General features: G+C 52.5%; 8 protein-coding genes across 8 annotated transcripts; 6 read left to right on the top strand and 2 right to left on the bottom strand.

The window, feature by feature from the left end:
• Positions 1-70: 70 nt before the first annotated feature.
• On the top strand, positions 71-284 carry VTN00DRAFT_4781 (uncharacterized protein; the record flags this gene model as incomplete). Its single annotated transcript, XM_069431241.1, has 2 exons — positions 71-119; positions 172-284. The coding sequence occupies 2 exons, from the start codon at positions 71-73 to the stop codon at positions 282-284; spliced, it is 162 nt and encodes a 53-aa protein (XP_069290296.1).
• A 1,079-nt stretch (positions 285-1,363) lies between these two features.
• VTN00DRAFT_4780 (uncharacterized protein) lies at positions 1,364-2,138 on the top strand (the record flags this gene model as incomplete). Its single annotated transcript, XM_069431240.1, has 3 exons — positions 1,364-1,573; positions 1,624-1,788; positions 1,839-2,138. 3 exons carry the CDS (start codon positions 1,364-1,366, stop codon positions 2,136-2,138), a joined length of 675 nt encoding a protein of 224 aa, XP_069290295.1.
• A 9-nt stretch (positions 2,139-2,147) lies between these two features.
• On the bottom strand, positions 2,148-4,422 carry VTN00DRAFT_4779 (uncharacterized protein; the record flags this gene model as incomplete). Its single annotated transcript, XM_069431238.1, has 4 exons — positions 2,148-2,609; positions 2,708-3,501; positions 3,555-3,735; positions 4,123-4,422. The coding sequence occupies 4 exons, from the start codon at positions 4,420-4,422 to the stop codon at positions 2,148-2,150; spliced, it is 1,737 nt and encodes a 578-aa protein (XP_069290294.1).
• A 1,706-nt stretch (positions 4,423-6,128) lies between these two features.
• Positions 6,129-8,055, top strand: VTN00DRAFT_4778 (uncharacterized protein; the record flags this gene model as incomplete). The annotated part of the gene is made up of 2 exons (XM_069431237.1): positions 6,129-6,187; positions 6,297-8,055. 2 exons carry the CDS (start codon positions 6,129-6,131, stop codon positions 8,053-8,055), a joined length of 1,818 nt encoding a protein of 605 aa, XP_069290293.1.
• A 1,181-nt stretch (positions 8,056-9,236) lies between these two features.
• On the top strand, positions 9,237-9,682 carry VTN00DRAFT_4777 (uncharacterized protein; the record flags this gene model as incomplete). The annotated part of the gene is made up of 3 exons (XM_069431236.1): positions 9,237-9,376; positions 9,501-9,539; positions 9,589-9,682. 3 exons carry the CDS (start codon positions 9,237-9,239, stop codon positions 9,680-9,682), a joined length of 273 nt encoding a protein of 90 aa, XP_069290292.1.
• A 273-nt stretch (positions 9,683-9,955) lies between these two features.
• On the top strand, positions 9,956-11,011 carry VTN00DRAFT_4776 (uncharacterized protein; the record flags this gene model as incomplete). Its single annotated transcript, XM_069431235.1, has 2 exons — positions 9,956-10,295; positions 10,353-11,011. The coding sequence occupies 2 exons, from the start codon at positions 9,956-9,958 to the stop codon at positions 11,009-11,011; spliced, it is 999 nt and encodes a 332-aa protein (XP_069290291.1).
• Positions 11,012-11,456: 445 nt separating this feature from the next.
• Positions 11,457-12,989, bottom strand: VTN00DRAFT_4775 (uncharacterized protein; the record flags this gene model as incomplete). The annotated part of the gene is made up of 1 exon (XM_069431234.1): positions 11,457-12,989. One exon carries the CDS (start codon positions 12,987-12,989, stop codon positions 11,457-11,459), a length of 1,533 nt encoding a protein of 510 aa, XP_069290290.1.
• A 356-nt stretch (positions 12,990-13,345) lies between these two features.
• On the top strand, positions 13,346-15,233 carry VTN00DRAFT_4774 (uncharacterized protein; the record flags this gene model as incomplete). Its single annotated transcript, XM_069431233.1, has 3 exons — positions 13,346-14,075; positions 14,139-14,302; positions 14,358-15,233. The coding sequence occupies 3 exons, from the start codon at positions 13,346-13,348 to the stop codon at positions 15,231-15,233; spliced, it is 1,770 nt and encodes a 589-aa protein (XP_069290289.1).
• Positions 15,234-15,703: the final 470 nt, after the last annotated feature.

Below are 15,703 nucleotides of genomic sequence, written 5' to 3'. Positions count from 1 at the left end.
TCAAGACCAGTGCTCTATGGTTATCGACAGTATCTACAGTACATTCTTGGCTATTCTGGTAATCTCCATCATGCCGTTCATCGCCCCCGATAAGGATCAGAAAATCCGCATCTACATCGGTTTGTTACCCCTCAGAATGTCTACAAAATGAAAAAGACCAATCCCTTTCAGACAGAGGAGGCACGTTCTGTGACTGCATCGACATCATGCCCGGCCGCGAGGACATTGTCGTCAAGCTGCTCCCAGTCGACACGACCAACTACGACGAGGCGCTGACAGGATAAACGAGTAGTTGTGGATGATGACCGTGCTGATGCGCAGATTGCGCGCGACCGAGCACGTGTTATTATTATTATGACATATGAATCGGCCATTTCACCACGTACGGTTGATTTCAAAGGAATGTGTCCGCGTGCCACTCGCCAGACGGCTGCCCTTTTGTCAACAGAAACTTGACACTCTTTGTCATCGAGGTTATCCTACCCATGGCGTGAATTTGGCAATTTCACGAAGATTTTCGGTGATTCTGCGGATTATAACATGCTAGACTAGGTAGTCAGATGCTACAAGGCTGCTGCGAGCTGGTGGTGTGTAGATCACCTTTTGGTCCTGGTAGACATAGTGGCACCGCGGTGATTGATTCGAGTACATACTCCGGGCATCACCCGCATCCAACAACATCTTTTAGCGGAACAGCTCTGCAGACCGCCTTCCCTTATTGACGACTGACAGCTCTTGGCTGACGTGTGATTTCCTTATCTCCCTCGCTTGCTTATAATACCTTGATAAAGGTTTGGGAATTTTTCCACTCTTGTCTCGTTTAATCGGTTTTCCCTAGGGCGAGAAGTGATGACAGGACATCAAGGCAGCCTCAGCTACGCTTCGAACAGGAGGTAGCTATTAACATGGCAGAAAATGACCTCCTTGATTCTCTCCTTTCCTTGAGTTCTTCACTGTCGTCTGTACCATCAGACTTCGAAGAACTCCGTGCCGATACAGAGGAATCAAAACGAAGATTGTTGAAATACAAACCGCAATCCCCGTCAGATGATACGGCTAGAGTTCTCGAGAGTTTTGTTGACAATTTACCTCTTGACGGAAAACGGTTGATCACCAAGTTCATCACCACTTGTAACAATGAGAAAGATCTCTTCGATCTTTCTAATCATTTATGCACAGCAATCCTCACGCTAAGTAGCTTTAAATTTCATGATTTCTCCTGCTTTTTTCTGCCCATGCCCTGTTGACCTAGGTATGACATCTGACGTCCCCATCTGTAGTGAAAGCACACGGAGGAAAGACGCCCTTGGTTACTCCATCGCCATTCAAGGACGCTGATATCGCAAGTGAGGATGTTGCAGCAATGATGGTCCAGTCGAGTTCACGGAAGGATCAAAAAATGCTGAAGAGTACTTGTCTTAAGCGGGACAACTATCGCTGCGTGGTAACTGGGTTTTGGGATGCGGCAGCTGAGGGAATAGTCTCAGAGGAGACAATGGGCGACCGCATAATGGACACAGAGCTAGCCCATATTATACCATTTTCTATGGGCAAGTATGAAAATCACGTACAGGTTCGCTATCCATTCCTGTACTAAGAAACGTATCCTAATTCAAAACCCAGGAACAAAATATTGCCCGTTCTTGGACTCTCTACCTATTCTTTCCAGGCATCCACGATTTTGCAAGGATAAGTCCCGACGATATCAATAATCCCAAGAATGCCATGTCTATGATGTCCGCGCTTCACGCCGAGTTCGGAAGTCTTAGATTTGCGCTAGAATCCACCGTATGTATCTAATCAGAACATTGGAAGTAACAAATGCTTATTTTAACTAGGCTGAAGATAATACTTATGTGATACAAACTTACCCTGGTTTCCGACGTGGATTGATCCCTGATCTGCCTCTTGCAAACGAAGACAACGAGCGCCTAGTTAAGTTTGAGAAGCACAGTGACTGTGATCTTCCTAGTCGGGTTCTTCTAGATACACATGCCGCAATTGCCAAGATCCTCCATTTATCAGGAAAGGCGGAGGATATTGACAGGATTCTTCGAGATCGGGAACACATTCGATGCCTGGCGTCTGATGGGAGTACGGATTTAGAGAAACTCTTGTCGGTATATCTATATAGTTAAGTCCATTAGTTAGAAGGGAGAAGTTTCCGGCTCAGAATAACACAGCAAACTCTGTCGCTGCATCAGCTTTTCGTCTTCTTCGATGAAATCCCGGATAGAGTTGTGTTGAAGTTCGGCGGTTTTCTTGCCAATCCCGAGGAACTCGCGGCCAATTCGAACTAGGTCGTCGATCGTCTCCCGGAAATCCTCATCGTATCCGCCGAAATCTGCTATGTCAATCTCTGAAACGGCCTCTGCGAGAAAATCCGCTATGTCTTCTACATCCCACTCTTCGTCCTCGTGATACACGTGCTCCAACTCATCTGCAATAGGAAACACTTCAGTTTTACCTTTGCCGCGCATTAGCCATCGGAGAGCGGCAAGCAGCATTTCCCGATGACCTGGTTCAAGTGATTGCATGGTTTGCCTGTAGAGGTCGTTCATCCCACGCGGAAGATCACTCATCAGCTTAGCAAAGAGGGTCATTTTTGCCTTTAGGTTGTTCGAGGTTCTTGATTACAACGTTGGCGTCTTAATTTTTTTTTTTTTCAGCTCAGCAGCCTACTAAGGGGATTTGTTGATTCACTTACATCTAAATTTCCCCTCTGACTTGCGATTATGGAGCTCGCCTTCGCCCGCTGTTCTGGCTTCCAGTGTCTGAAAGCCTTTAAAGACCCAACAATGTATGAACGAATATCGGCTTCTGTTCTGGATTTGTCCATTGCAACGGTCGGAACCATTTCTAAAGCGCGTGCGATACCATTTTCTGGGCAGCTCGAGATCAACACTCGGATTTCGCTTCCTCTTTTGGGTAAACCCTTGAATGCGTCCAGGGGGCCAGCATCCCAGTTAAAGCATTTATCCAAAGCATCTACAATCACGTAGACTCTTGAGTCAAGGGCCTTTGCAAGATCTTCGAACATTGGTTGGAGGACGGATGTTATTTGCGTAAGAGACGAATCTTTTCTGGCCGATTCTTTCAATTTTCCCTTGGTTTCTTTCACAATACTCATGCACCGTTCTTGATTAAGGAGATTAGCTCTGTCCTCAGCTGTGTTCTTGATATCTTTCTGTTCTTCCGCGCTGGCTTTGCTGAAGAGCTGGGAGAGCAGATGTAGCGTAGCCTTGGTGCCTCGAGAGGTGGCTTCGTCCCCGGTCTTGCAGAAAAAGTAAACCAGAAGTGGCTTTCCACTGCTCTGTTGCTCAGTCTCATTTTCCAATGATTCAATAGTGGACGAGACAAGAATTGATTTGCCGAAGCCACCCTCTCCACGAAGCCACAAGATGCTGGGCACTTCGTTCCTATGCCATCTTCGAAACTCTCCGACATCTCCTCGTTCGAAAATCCACTTGCAAGTCCCAGGATGGCGCTCCTCCAAGTTAGCTTTATAATGTCGTGTTGGCACCTCCAAGTGGGTAATATTCCCAGTTCCAAACCACTGCTGCTGGTCTTTGAAGCTCCGTTCCAGCTCATTCCGGTCTTGCTCTTCTTTAACTTCGCTTGTTCGGCTTGGATACCTTTGATAGCTGGAGCAACTACAAGATCAATCGTGTCAAAAAGATCATTGAGGACCTTCGAATATTGATGTAATTCTTGCAACACGTCCAAGGCTGCCTTCTTGACAGCGATGTCAGCGGTCTGTTGAAGCCTGTCTCGCTTTTCTCTGGCCTCGTCAATAGTGTCTCTCAGTTCGTTGGCTCATCCACCAAATACGCCGATAACCATTCGGCCAAATTTGTCGTGGTCGAAGAGTCCGCGCGTCTGATAAGCAAATCTGAGTATCACTGCGTAGATCTGAGGGATGTGGTCCAACACTTTCTCTCGGATCGACTGAGACGCGTCATTTCCCGGACCTCTATTCGCGTATCGCTTCGCGTAGATTTCTCAGACAAACATGGCATCGGATACCTGGTCTACCGCATTCGTGAGGAAAAATGCACGGATATTCGCGTTTTGAAGAAACCCCGTGAATATCATCCTGAAAGCACTTCACACGAGCGATACCGTTTCGGGCGCGTATTTCACGGCGACGTCACCCACTTGAAGCATCAATTCCAGCCGTCTCATCAGACGACCAAGTCTCAATTCGATGAATTTTCCTGCAACACTCCCGGAGTGAGTACCATACTGCTTTGAAGCTTTCTCCTGAGCAAATTTCAGATCTTGCACCGTATCTTCGAGTCTCGTTCGCTCCCTCAGTTTCTCGCGCTTCTTTTCGCCCAGTTCGTTGTAGAATACTTGTTTGGCCTCGTCCCAAAGGCCCTGCATGACAGTCTTATCAAGGTCGTCCGATGGCACCCCCATATTGGACAGATCCGGACGTGCTCGATGAACATGCAACAGAGTCGGTGTTATGTCAAATAGGGCTATGCAGCTCATATATTGAAACTAGTATACGCTAATTTCCAAGGAATAATAAAGAAGTTCTGAACGCCTTCAACTATCTGCGGATGTAGGTCCTATTTATAAGCAATCCGATGGCCAAAACAACTATCAGGAATGGGTCTCCAGGTAGCTTTATCCCTGCAAGTTGAATTGCAGATATCCTAGTAGTTGCAGACATAGCGCTGAATCTGCTGAGAATAAGGGAAATGGAATCATGGTCCTCATACAGATCACCAACAGACATTCACTACCGTGGCCATGTGTGAGGAGGTATTATGAAACTAGTCTCCCGCAGCTGAGGCGCTGAGGCTGAGCCGGTGCTATAGGTGCTATTTCCTTGTTGCCCAAGATGCGGCATTATGTGACTGTCAGTGTATTGTACAGATGGCGTGGAATCCGACCTGGCATCAAGGTAGTCTGCGCCATTGTGTACAGTTCGAAGTCTGGTGGGAGGCTGTTGATCGGTCTATTCAAAGGTCTAGGGAAGAAGGTCCCTTAGTTAAAGTGTGCCTAAGATCTAGTCAAGACTGCCCTTAGGACTAATGGCTCTTCCAGGCGATAATACCCAACAATGACAGAAGTACCACTAAATGTCACTTTAAGAGCCTCACTATTCCTAAAGCATGCAGTGTCGTATTTCGGGCAGCAAGAGGATAGTACGCCCTCCCCGATCGCGCGACTCCAGGGTGGGCGGTGTTGCTCACCTACTAAGATGAGAAGGGCAGTTGACAGGGTGATTGCAGATTTCTGCTCCGTAGACATCCCGAGCCAGACAAAATAGTCCCAGAGGATGATCTAATCTGAGCCAATGACGGGACAGACAAGGATCAGGTGCGTCGTACTGTACATATTATATTAACCTTAGGAATTTGGATATAATGATAGGTGACCTTTTACTACTCAATATGGCATATGTGAAGTCATCCGGGGTAAAGGACCCACGGGATCTGATTCTGCGACGTAGTGAGATCTGTTGCTCGGGCCAAGCCCGCCGGGAACCTATGCACGGGCTTGGAGTGCGGAAGAAGATTCCCGCCTCGATGGATGATGTGTTCATCGTGTTCCGCACGCGGAGGTATCGGGGAAATGTGAGACAGAGAAGGGCATTTTGGTAGTACAAATGTTAAAAATCTAACAATTTTTTAACAGCTAGTTGGGCTAGCACAAAAGGGCAGACCGTCATGTGACCCGAGCGTCGTGCGGAAACTTAAGGTTTCCCCTATTTCATCAAAGCTCGTGACTTCATTCTCGAGCTGTGCCCCTCCATGTTTCTCGACTTCCACTGCGGGGTATACAAGTAGATTTTTTTTGGTCAGACGATATTTATATTATTCTTCAGCGGAATTCCACGTCTCTCTCAGCTGATATTTTCTTATTTCTTACTCTATTCTTGCATGAAGATAGATAGAATCTTTGAATTTCTGTTCCCAACTTGCTTGCTTCTCCGGCTGGGCCGGGGCATGACATTATTACTAAGTTAGGTACTTTAAGTTAGTACTTACCTGGTATCTACCTAACTTGGACTTTTCGTCTGTGGTTTTAATATCCGATAACCTGGAAAGCGAAGAACTGTGGGATTTCTCGGTTTCTTTTATTCTCACTGTTCTCTTCCTTTCTGACTCAGAATGGCTCTACCGATCCGAGGTGCTAAACAGCACCTCCACGGTGTCGTGGATATGGGAAGGTAAAGTAGCTCCTACTTCGTATAACTATTCTTTGACACCCTTAACCTTTAATCCCAAAAGCTTGAAAGGGCCGTCTGGTGAACACAATGCTGACCCTACACGTCCCAGCAACGGCATCCGCTTCTCCATAACCGATCTCTCCCCCGAGACTGCCCGCATCATGCCCACTGTCTTCCAAGACCGGGCAGGGATATCGCTCTACGAGGCACAGTTTCAGAATTCGAGCTCAGCTTCAAACTCGAAGGCGGAGAATCATGGAAAGAGGGGACCCATCCCCGCCAACGTCATCGACGACGTCGTGACCCGGCTGGCCCGGTTCAAGATCACCTGCGAGGACTTTGGCGTGCCACGAGAGAATATACATGTCCTGGCGACGGAGGCATCTCGGACGGCGCCGAACTCTGAGGAATTCCTGGCCCGGATCAAGGAGAAGACGGGCTTCGAGGTCCGCGTGCTCTCGAAGGAGGAAGAGGGCCGGATCGGGGCTCTCGGCGTCGCGAGTGGCTTTCCCTCCGTCGAAGGCCTGGTGATGGATCTCGGAGGGGGCAGTGTGCAGCTTACGTGGATGAGAGCGAAGGATGGGGTCATCACCACCAGTCCAAGGGGTTCCATCAGCTTTCCGTACGGCGCGGCCGCGTTGACGAGGCAGCTGCAGGAAGTGCGGAAGAAGAGAGGCAAAAGCGCGGAGGCCGACTTGAAGGCGTTGATGAAGGATAATTTCAAGAATGCTTACGAGAAGCTTGAGGTCCCGGATGACCTCAAGAAGCTTGCGGAGGCGCAAGGCGGGTTTGATCTCTACTTGTCTGGTGGAGGGTTCAGGGGATGGGGATACCTCCTCATGACCGAGTCGAACGTCAACCCGTACCCGATTCCCATCATCAACGGGTACAAGGTCGGTAGGGAGGATTTCCATGATACCGCTGCAGTGATGAAGATCGCTGCCGACTCCGATGAGAAGGATTTGAAAGTCTTCCGCGTCTCCAAGCGGAGAGCAGCGCAGGTCCCTGCTGTTGCGTTCCTCGTGAACGTCCTGGCGGAAGCTTTACCCGTTGTCAAACACATCCAGTTTTGCCAGGGTGGCGTCCGAGAGGGCTTTCTGTTCGACAGACTCCCCCCTGAGATACGGGGACAGGATCCCCTTTTGGTCGCTACAGCCCCCTACGCTCCTCCTTCCGTCCAGGCGATCAGCGATCTCCTCCGCTCCGCCCTCCCAGACACAACGTCGTCTGTCTACTCGATCAGACTCCCAGCATCATTCACCCCCCGCCTCATCACCGCCATCGCGAATCTCCTCTACGCCCACTCCTCCGTTCCGCGAGAATCCCGCCCCGGAGCAGCCCTCTACAGCACCACGACCGGCATCCTCGCGTCCGCGAACAGCATCTCACACCACGACCGCGCCCTCATCGCTCTCGTCCTCGCCGAGCGCTGGGACGGCGACCTCGCACCCGCGGAATACGGGCACTGGATCCGCCTCCGCCAATTCGTCCACGCAGACGAAGCCTGGTGGTGCCAGTACCTGGGCCGGGTGGGCACCTTGATCGGAGACGTGTACCCGGCCGGCCTGGTCCGCGAAAACGAACCCAGCTGGCGGATCAAGCTCCACACGAGCTGGCAGACGATGCCGAAGAAGAAGCAGAAGGGCATCCAGGACCGGCTCTGTCTGGAGGTGCGGGTGAACAGTGAGTCGGCTGTTTCGCAGGCGTTGGCGCGGGATTCGGTGATGCGGGAGGATGCAGAGCGGATCGAGAAGGCGGGCAAGAAGAAGAATTGGATCAAGGCCGCGGAGAGGGTCGGTCTGGAGGCGGAGAGGATGAGGGAGGATTATGGGGTTAAGGTCGGGGTGGATATCACGGAGGGTACCTGAACTAAGGTTGTTTCTCTGGTATACCGACCTACCCAACTTAAGCTGTTACCTACTAAAGTAGCTGAAAGTATGGATTACCAAGACGATTGAGATACGTTGGGCAATTTATGAAACGAGATGGGATTATATACTACATATCGATGCATTGGAGAGGAGTCTAGATATGATTTTTTTTGTGAGGATCGCAGATGCTAACGGTGATTCACATGGCTTTGTTACAGTGAATAATTTATTCATTGTGAAGAGAATATTCAAACCCCGCTCAGTGTGTCTGCATACCTACCTAGGTACTATAAAGATAAGATTGGATTCTCAGGGGGCGAATGGATAAGTACCTAGTACCTATTGTTCCTTCACTTTAATAGATTATTGTATTAGGTGCCCACCACTATTGGGCGTTGGCCTGATGATGTCGAGACAAGCAATCTGCCAAACGTAAGCGACTAGCAGGGAGGGCCTAGGTGACTGGAAAATTTTTCTGACAGACTGTGACACAGTATATAACCGACGACAGGGCAAAGGCTGAGTTCGGGTAAGTTATCCGAGCACCATGGACGTCCATCCATATTGCCGAGTTTTCCAGAATTGGTTTAATAGACGACGATTGTCGGACATACTCCGTCTGAAGAGGGAGATATGTTACGATCGAGACCTAGGCCAGATACATCCATTATTTTCCGAGCCTGGATGAGACGCATCATTTGCTTGCCTTGCCTCCGTGCACGCTGTATGTCTACGTGTCAGTAGTAGTTACGGTTCGAATTTTCGGCAGCAATGTGTGTCAGTGTGAAGAAAGAGGCTTGAGCTAGTCATGGGTAAATCGGGATTGGATCGGAGAGGCTGCTGGATGTTGGGAAGGAAAAAAGAAACACAAACTTTATCCCACTTAGCTCGAGAGGCCTTAGCCCGGCCTGGTCAAGACAGGTACCTAGGTACTTTGCCGGTGCCAGAGCAGGATTTCCTCCATGATCGTTCGGCCGATTGAGCTTTTTGCTGAAGCGGAATTGCACAACCGTTTGAACGCGGGAGTCGTGACAGATGATTCTGAACGGGCTGTCATCTCCGCAAATAGAATGCTGACAGGAGAGGGATCGACGCTGTCGCGATCGCTGATTGCCTGCAGATAGCGGTTCCACTGGGTCTGAACTCCAGGCCAGAACCGGAGGAGGGGAAACTGTGGGATGAACTTCACATCATCATCGTTCACCGGCGCAGGTTTCCATCTCGTTGACGGGGATTTTTCGGATGGCTCTGCTCCGCCAGAGCAAAACAGACGTATCCGGGCTCTGTTGGGGGCTCCACGGCGGGGTTTGAGGACGACGTGCGAGGCCGAAGGTCGCTCCCGCCGGCCGTAGCGGGGTTGCGCTGTTGACGCTTATAAGCTTCCCACACTGCCCCTCTTCTCTTTTTTCTTTCTCCCACAACCTTTACTCCTTTGTCTGCAGAAGTCTGAACCAGTTCGACCAGTCGAACACGCCTGAAGAGTACCATTTCTGCCCCTTCTGAGATGCTCGATGCTAACCCTTCCGACAGGACTCTCCCCGCAAGTATATCTCTCCGGTCCTCTTCTCTCTCTGTGGAAGATGGAAGCCATGGCCTCGCTTTGGCTGGGCTTATCCAGCAATGATCAAGGTATCTCAGGTAAAGTCTGTGCATGAACCGGTGTCCGTCTCTATCCATTGGTGATAATGGCGGCATCCACCTCCCTTGGTCCGTAGCCTGGCTACGCTCCTGAGGGAGAGATGCCGTCTGCCAATGCTCTGGATTCGGGCTGAAATCATACGGTCACAACTTGATCTGGATAATACCAGCGAAAGGATCATGCCTTCCCTCTTCTATCCCCCCCCGTTGGTAGAATGTCTAACATGATACAGTCACACTCCCCATCTGAACAACCAACATGTCTCCCCCAGCTGCCATCTTCGAGCCTGCCCCGGCCACCATCAACACCGGCCTGAAGGGCAAGGTGGTTGTCCCCGAGACTGTCGCCCCCGAGGGTTCCCAGACCAAGCTGCTGGACCAGTTCGGCGGCAAGTGGGATGAGTTCAAGTTCGCCCCCATCCGCGAGAGCCAGGTCTCTCGTGCCATGACCCGCCGCTACTTCAACGACCTCGACAAGTACGCTGAGAGCGACATCGTCATCATCGGTGCTGGCTCCTGCGGTCTCAGCACTGCCTACGTGATCGCCAAGGCTCGTCCTGACCTGAAGATCGCCATCGTTGAGGCCAATGTCTCTCCTGGTAAGCCGGCGTCGTCCATTGAAATGATATGAGAGCTGCTGCTGACTGAGACGACAGGTGGTGGTGCCTGGCTCGGTGGCCAGCTCTTCTCCGCCATGGTCATGCGTCGTCCTGCCGAGCACTTCCTGAACGACCTCGGTGTCCCATACGAGGAGGACGCCGCCAACCCCAACTACGTCGTCGTCAAGCACGCCGCCCTCTTCACCTCCACCCTTCTCTCCAAGGTCCTCCTCTTCCCCAACGTCAAGCTCTTCAACGCGACCTCCGTTGAGGACCTGATCACCCGCCCCGCCGAGTCCGGCAACCCCCAGGAGACCCGCATCGCCGGTGTCGTCACCAACTGGACCCTCGTCACCATGCACCACGACGACCAGTCCTGCATGGACCCCAACACCATCAACGCTCCCCTCGTGATCTCCACCACCGGCCACGACGGCCCCTTCGGTGCCTTCTCCGCCAAGCGTCTCGTCTCCATGCAGACCATCGAGAAGCTGGGTGGCATGCGTGGTCTTGACATGAACTCTGCCGAGGACGCCATCGTCAAGAACACCCGCGAGGTCGCCAAGGGTCTGATCATGGGTGGTATGGAGCTGTCCGAGATCGACGGCTTCAACCGCATGGGACCGACCTTCGGTGCCATGGTTCTCAGCGGTGTCAAGGCTGCCGAGGAGGCCCTCAAGGTCATCGACCAGCGCAAGCGTGAGTGCGCTGAGTAAGTGCACTCAAAATCTTAATTGCTTGTCGTGTCGTTGATTTTTACCTTGATGATGTGCGGGAAACGGAATTCGCGTGTTTTTGAAGTCTGTCTTTCAGAGTCATGAATTGTTTACGAGTTTCCCATGTTATGGACTGGGTCGATCGGTCCGGATACATGTCAGATAGCGAAAGCTATTTATTCATTCCCAGCTGAGCCTGAATGAACACACTCATTTGAGCTGGGAAGATGATTTATTCTTAACTATCCTAGTCAAACACTAAGCATTACCCCGTAGATATATGTAGTACGTATAGCGTGACTATATAATATCTCCCGCTTAGGGGAGCTGACTCAATCTAAACTATGTAACTGCACTGCAACTCTTCACATAAATACAAGGTCTATTATACCGTTATGTATCATACCAGATTCCATCCATCTTCTCTCCCTTACCTTAGTATATATTACTTCCCATCATCCCCCTCCTCCCAATCCGTAACCACATCCTCATCCTTCAGACCGCCCCCCGCAGCAGCAACAGCCAACCTCCGCGCATTCCTAACCTCCCACTCAAACTCCTTCAGCGCCCTCAACTCACTCGACACGAACAGACCCCCGATCAGCCCGTCCACAATCCCGGCCCCCAACCCCAGCGTGCTCACGAACATCAGGATGAACGCGATGTACGGCGGGTGCACTCTGTCTGTCCACCATACTGCGATTAGACAACCGATTGAAATTAGAAGGGCGATAAGAAAGTGCGAGAGCCGCCAGAGGCGCTGGGTGCGTTCGCGCGACACGTAGGATGAGATCATGTGGAGGATGTGGGTGTAGGTTTCGGCTGTTAGGCCGGTGTTGGGGTTTGAGGGTTGGTTCTGGGAGTGGGCGATTGGGTAGGGGGTGTGGTCTGCGTCCAATGTTGCTTGCTCAGCTGCGGGAGGCTGGGGAGGAGAAGGTACGTGACCGCCGTTGCGAGTGATGACGGCCTCGACGGCAAAGTGGTCGCTCAGCGAGCACCGCAGGGTCGGGTGTCTCTGTGTCATTGCAATCCTTGCGGACTCGATCGTCCATCTCGGCTCCGGGAACGAAGGCGGGTATCCTCCGTCCCCGACGAAGATGTAATCCAGGCGCTTGGCGCGCGGGTCTGGGACCTGAGGGTCGACGGTGATCTCTTCACCCTTTTCCAGTCGTTTCCGCTGCTCCTTCGACCATCGCCAGGTGTTGAACGCCCCGTCGCAGGTCGCGCCATTCTCGGTGAGATTGAACTCCGCCGTCGGGATGGGTCGGTTGCGCTGGCGCTCTGCGGCGTCGATGGCTGCGCCTAGAGAGGAGTCCGGGTGGAGGTACTGCCAGACGTCCTTGACGGGGGCGTGAGCGGTGATGAGTCGATGCGCGAAGGAGGAAGGCAGCATGTTGAAGTCGCCCAGACCGATGACCAGATGGCCCCGTTCCGCGGCTCCGCGCATCAACTTGGCGATCTCCCACGCCTGGGCCGTCCGGTGGCAGATGTACGAGTCATTGGGCTCCTTCTCGTAGGGCGCGTGAAGATGCGTGCAGAACACCTCGACGATATCCTCGTTCCCGGGTCCTGTCCGGATGCGCGCACACGCGACGCCCTTCCCGACGTACCAGTCTCCGCGGAAGAAGGCCGTGGGCCGCCCGTTCAAGGGATACCCGTACATGGTGCTCTCCTCGATCGGCCATTTGGAGAGGATGGCCAAGCCGCCGCCGAAGATGCCGCTGAAGTAGAATTTCCCGTACGGCAGGATGTGTCGCGTCTGCCGCCGGATCGAGCGGTAGTCCTCCTGCGTCCAGCACTCCTGGAGGCCGACGATCTCGGGCGGCTCGTCGGCGATGGCGAGTCGGCGGCCTATCTCGGATAGTCGTTCACGGCGGTACTTGGCGAGGTATTTGAGGCCCCAGCAGTTGAGGGTGAGGATGCGGATCTGGGAGGGTGGTGATGGGGATGGACCGGCGGTGGGATCAGGAGAGGTCATGGTGGTAGGATGTAAGGTGGCTTGGCTCTAGCCAAGCTGTTGGATTAAATGAAGTACAACTGAAAGAAAAGAAGAAATAAACAACGAAAGGAAGCAATTAATTCATCCAAACATCAGGAATTTCATGATGTACATGTACGAGGTAAAGAGAACCGACGTCGACGAGCTCCAGACAAAAGCCCCGACCGCCCTCACCGCCTTCCGTTCGCGCCCAACCCATTGGCCGACGCGAAATTTCACCTCGAGCGCCAGCATCGCGTTAAACCCCGTCCGGGAAACCCTCACATGCGCCCTGCAACCGTCGTCTCCCCCTTCGCGGTGCTGTAAACCCCTCGAGAAGGCCCTGAATCTGCAAAATGGGCGACGACGACCATCCCTCCAAGCGCCGCCGTCTCGAGAACGGCTACGTCGACTCCCCCATGGACTCTTCCTCCGACGAGCTCGCCGCAGCTTCCGACCACGAACCCGAGCGCCGCAGGGTCAGCTGGTCGAAACAGAAGGCTCACCCGTCGACGAGGAAGTATACCCGTTCGCCCAGCCTCAGTGACTCTGGGAGCCCTGACGAGCTGGCCGTCGACGCCGATACCTACTGGCGGGAGAGCATGCGGGAGCGGGAGCGCGCGAGGAACAGTACCGCTGCCGCTGCTACTCCGACTCCTGCGACTAAGCGTGGTGCCCGCGCTGCACCGGCGCAAAAGAGTCGGGGGGTAGATCAGAGCCCGAAAGACCTGTCGTCGCAGAGGTCTTACGATGGGGAAGCTGAGGAGGACGAAGGGGAGGTTGATGGAGAGGTAGACGAGGAAGAGGGGGACGCGAATAATATCAAACACGACAACACTAATGACGACGAGAACAACGAGGAGGAGATGCAGGATGTGCAGCAGGAGGAGGACAACCAGCCCGGAGAGGACAGTAACAATAACAGCGCCCCTGATCATGCGGAGCGAACACCGACGCCTCCCCCTCCGCCTCCGCCGCCTAAACCGGAGCGCTTGAACTACAAGCTGCGATCGATATTGAAAGGCCATCTGCGGGGGGTGTCGCAGGTGAAATTCTCGCCGGACGGGTCTATGATTGCCAGTGGTGGTAAGGATTACTGCATCTTGGTTCAATTCGTGGGAAATGGTTCTGACACAGTCTGCGGCATAGGTGCCGACTGCGCGGTCAAGGTCTGGGACACGCTCACCGGGAAGCTGATTCATACCTTCGAGGGCCATCTGGCGGGTATATCGACCGTGGCTTGGAGTCCGGACGGGGAGACGATCGCCTCGGGGTCCGACGACAAGTCCATCCGTCTGTGGAATGTCTTAACCGTATGTTACAGGTACCTCGTCGACTCCGAAAAGCACCTACTGATCTTGGTCGCAGGGAAAAGCACACCCAATCCCCTTCATTGGTCACCACAATTACGTCTATGCCATTGCCTTCTCCCCCAAAGGCAACATGCTCGTCAGCGGCTCCTACGACGAGGCCGTCTTCCTCTGGGACGTCCGTTCCGCGCGCGTGATGCGCTCCCTCCCAGCACACTCCGACCCGGTAGCAGGTATCGACGTCGTCTATGATGGCACGCTCATCGCCTCGTGCGCAGGGGATGGTCTGATTCGGATATGGGACACGATGACGGGGCAGTGTCTGCGGACGCTGGTCCACGAGGATAACCCGCCCGTGACGGCCGTGCGGTTCTCTCCGAACGGGAAGTTCGTGCTCGCATGGACGCTTGACAACTGCGTTCGGCTGTGGGATTACGTCGAGGGGAGATGTATAAAGACGTATCAGGGCCACGTGAATCGGAAATACAGTCTTTCTGGCGGGTTCGGGGTGTACGGTGCTCCTGGAGGAAAGCCGGAAGCGTTCGCGGTCAGCGGGAGCGAGGACGGCGCGGTGCTCTGCTGGGACGTCGTCAGCAAGAAGACATTACAGAGGATCGAGGGACATACCGACGTGGTCCTTTGTGTCGACACTTGCAAGGTAGGAGACAGGCGACTCATGGTCAGCTGCGGTCTGGACCGGACCGTGAGGATATGGGAAGAAGTGGAGGAGAATGCCGACGATGAGGCTCAGGGAGCCACCGATAATAATAACAATGACGAGGCGGGAGAAGTAAACGGCGACAATATCAACACCACCAATAGCAATAATAATGCATCATCCGCCGTTCAGCAGGAAGAGCCGGCGGCAATGGACACGGACATGGATGGGGAGCAGCAGCAGCCTCAGCATCATGGAAATGAGATGATTGAATGATGGCTTCTTCTTCTTCTTCTCCTTCTTTTTTCCATATTATATCTATAAAGCATGGACGGGTCAGGGACCTCTTTTTTGTTTTATTTTATTTGCTCCTTTTGCCGATAGTACCTATCTTGCAGGATACCCAGGGTAAAAATTATTATCACCATTGCCCATCTATATCCAATCCAAATCGAAACTTGGTACAGTTTAATGCAATCATTCAACAGCATGTTTTTCATCTGGGCAGAGAGAAAGACAGGTCAGGTCAGGTCAGGTCAGGTCAGGTCAGGTCAGGTCAGATCAGACCAGCAATCAGCCGAAATTATCAATATTGGTCATATTATATTCATCGGCACTGTATCTGACATCTCTCTATTTGGACTTCAAGATTTCTAAAAGAATCTTTCAGTAACCCAGCTGCAATAGAATCCTTATGACAGGATGTATGTACAACACCCAAGGCCCTGCTCACAGCAGCCCCCCTC

The sequence above is a fragment of the Thermoascus crustaceus genome (assembly GCF_041956765.1).
Source record: "Thermoascus crustaceus strain CBS 181.67 unplaced genomic scaffold VTN00scaffold_2, whole genome shotgun sequence".
Classification (NCBI taxonomy): domain Eukaryota; kingdom Fungi; phylum Ascomycota; class Eurotiomycetes; order Eurotiales; family Thermoascaceae; genus Thermoascus; species Thermoascus crustaceus.
The sequence above is the reverse complement of the archived record's forward strand: the minus strand, read 5'-3'. Positions and strand labels throughout refer to the sequence as shown.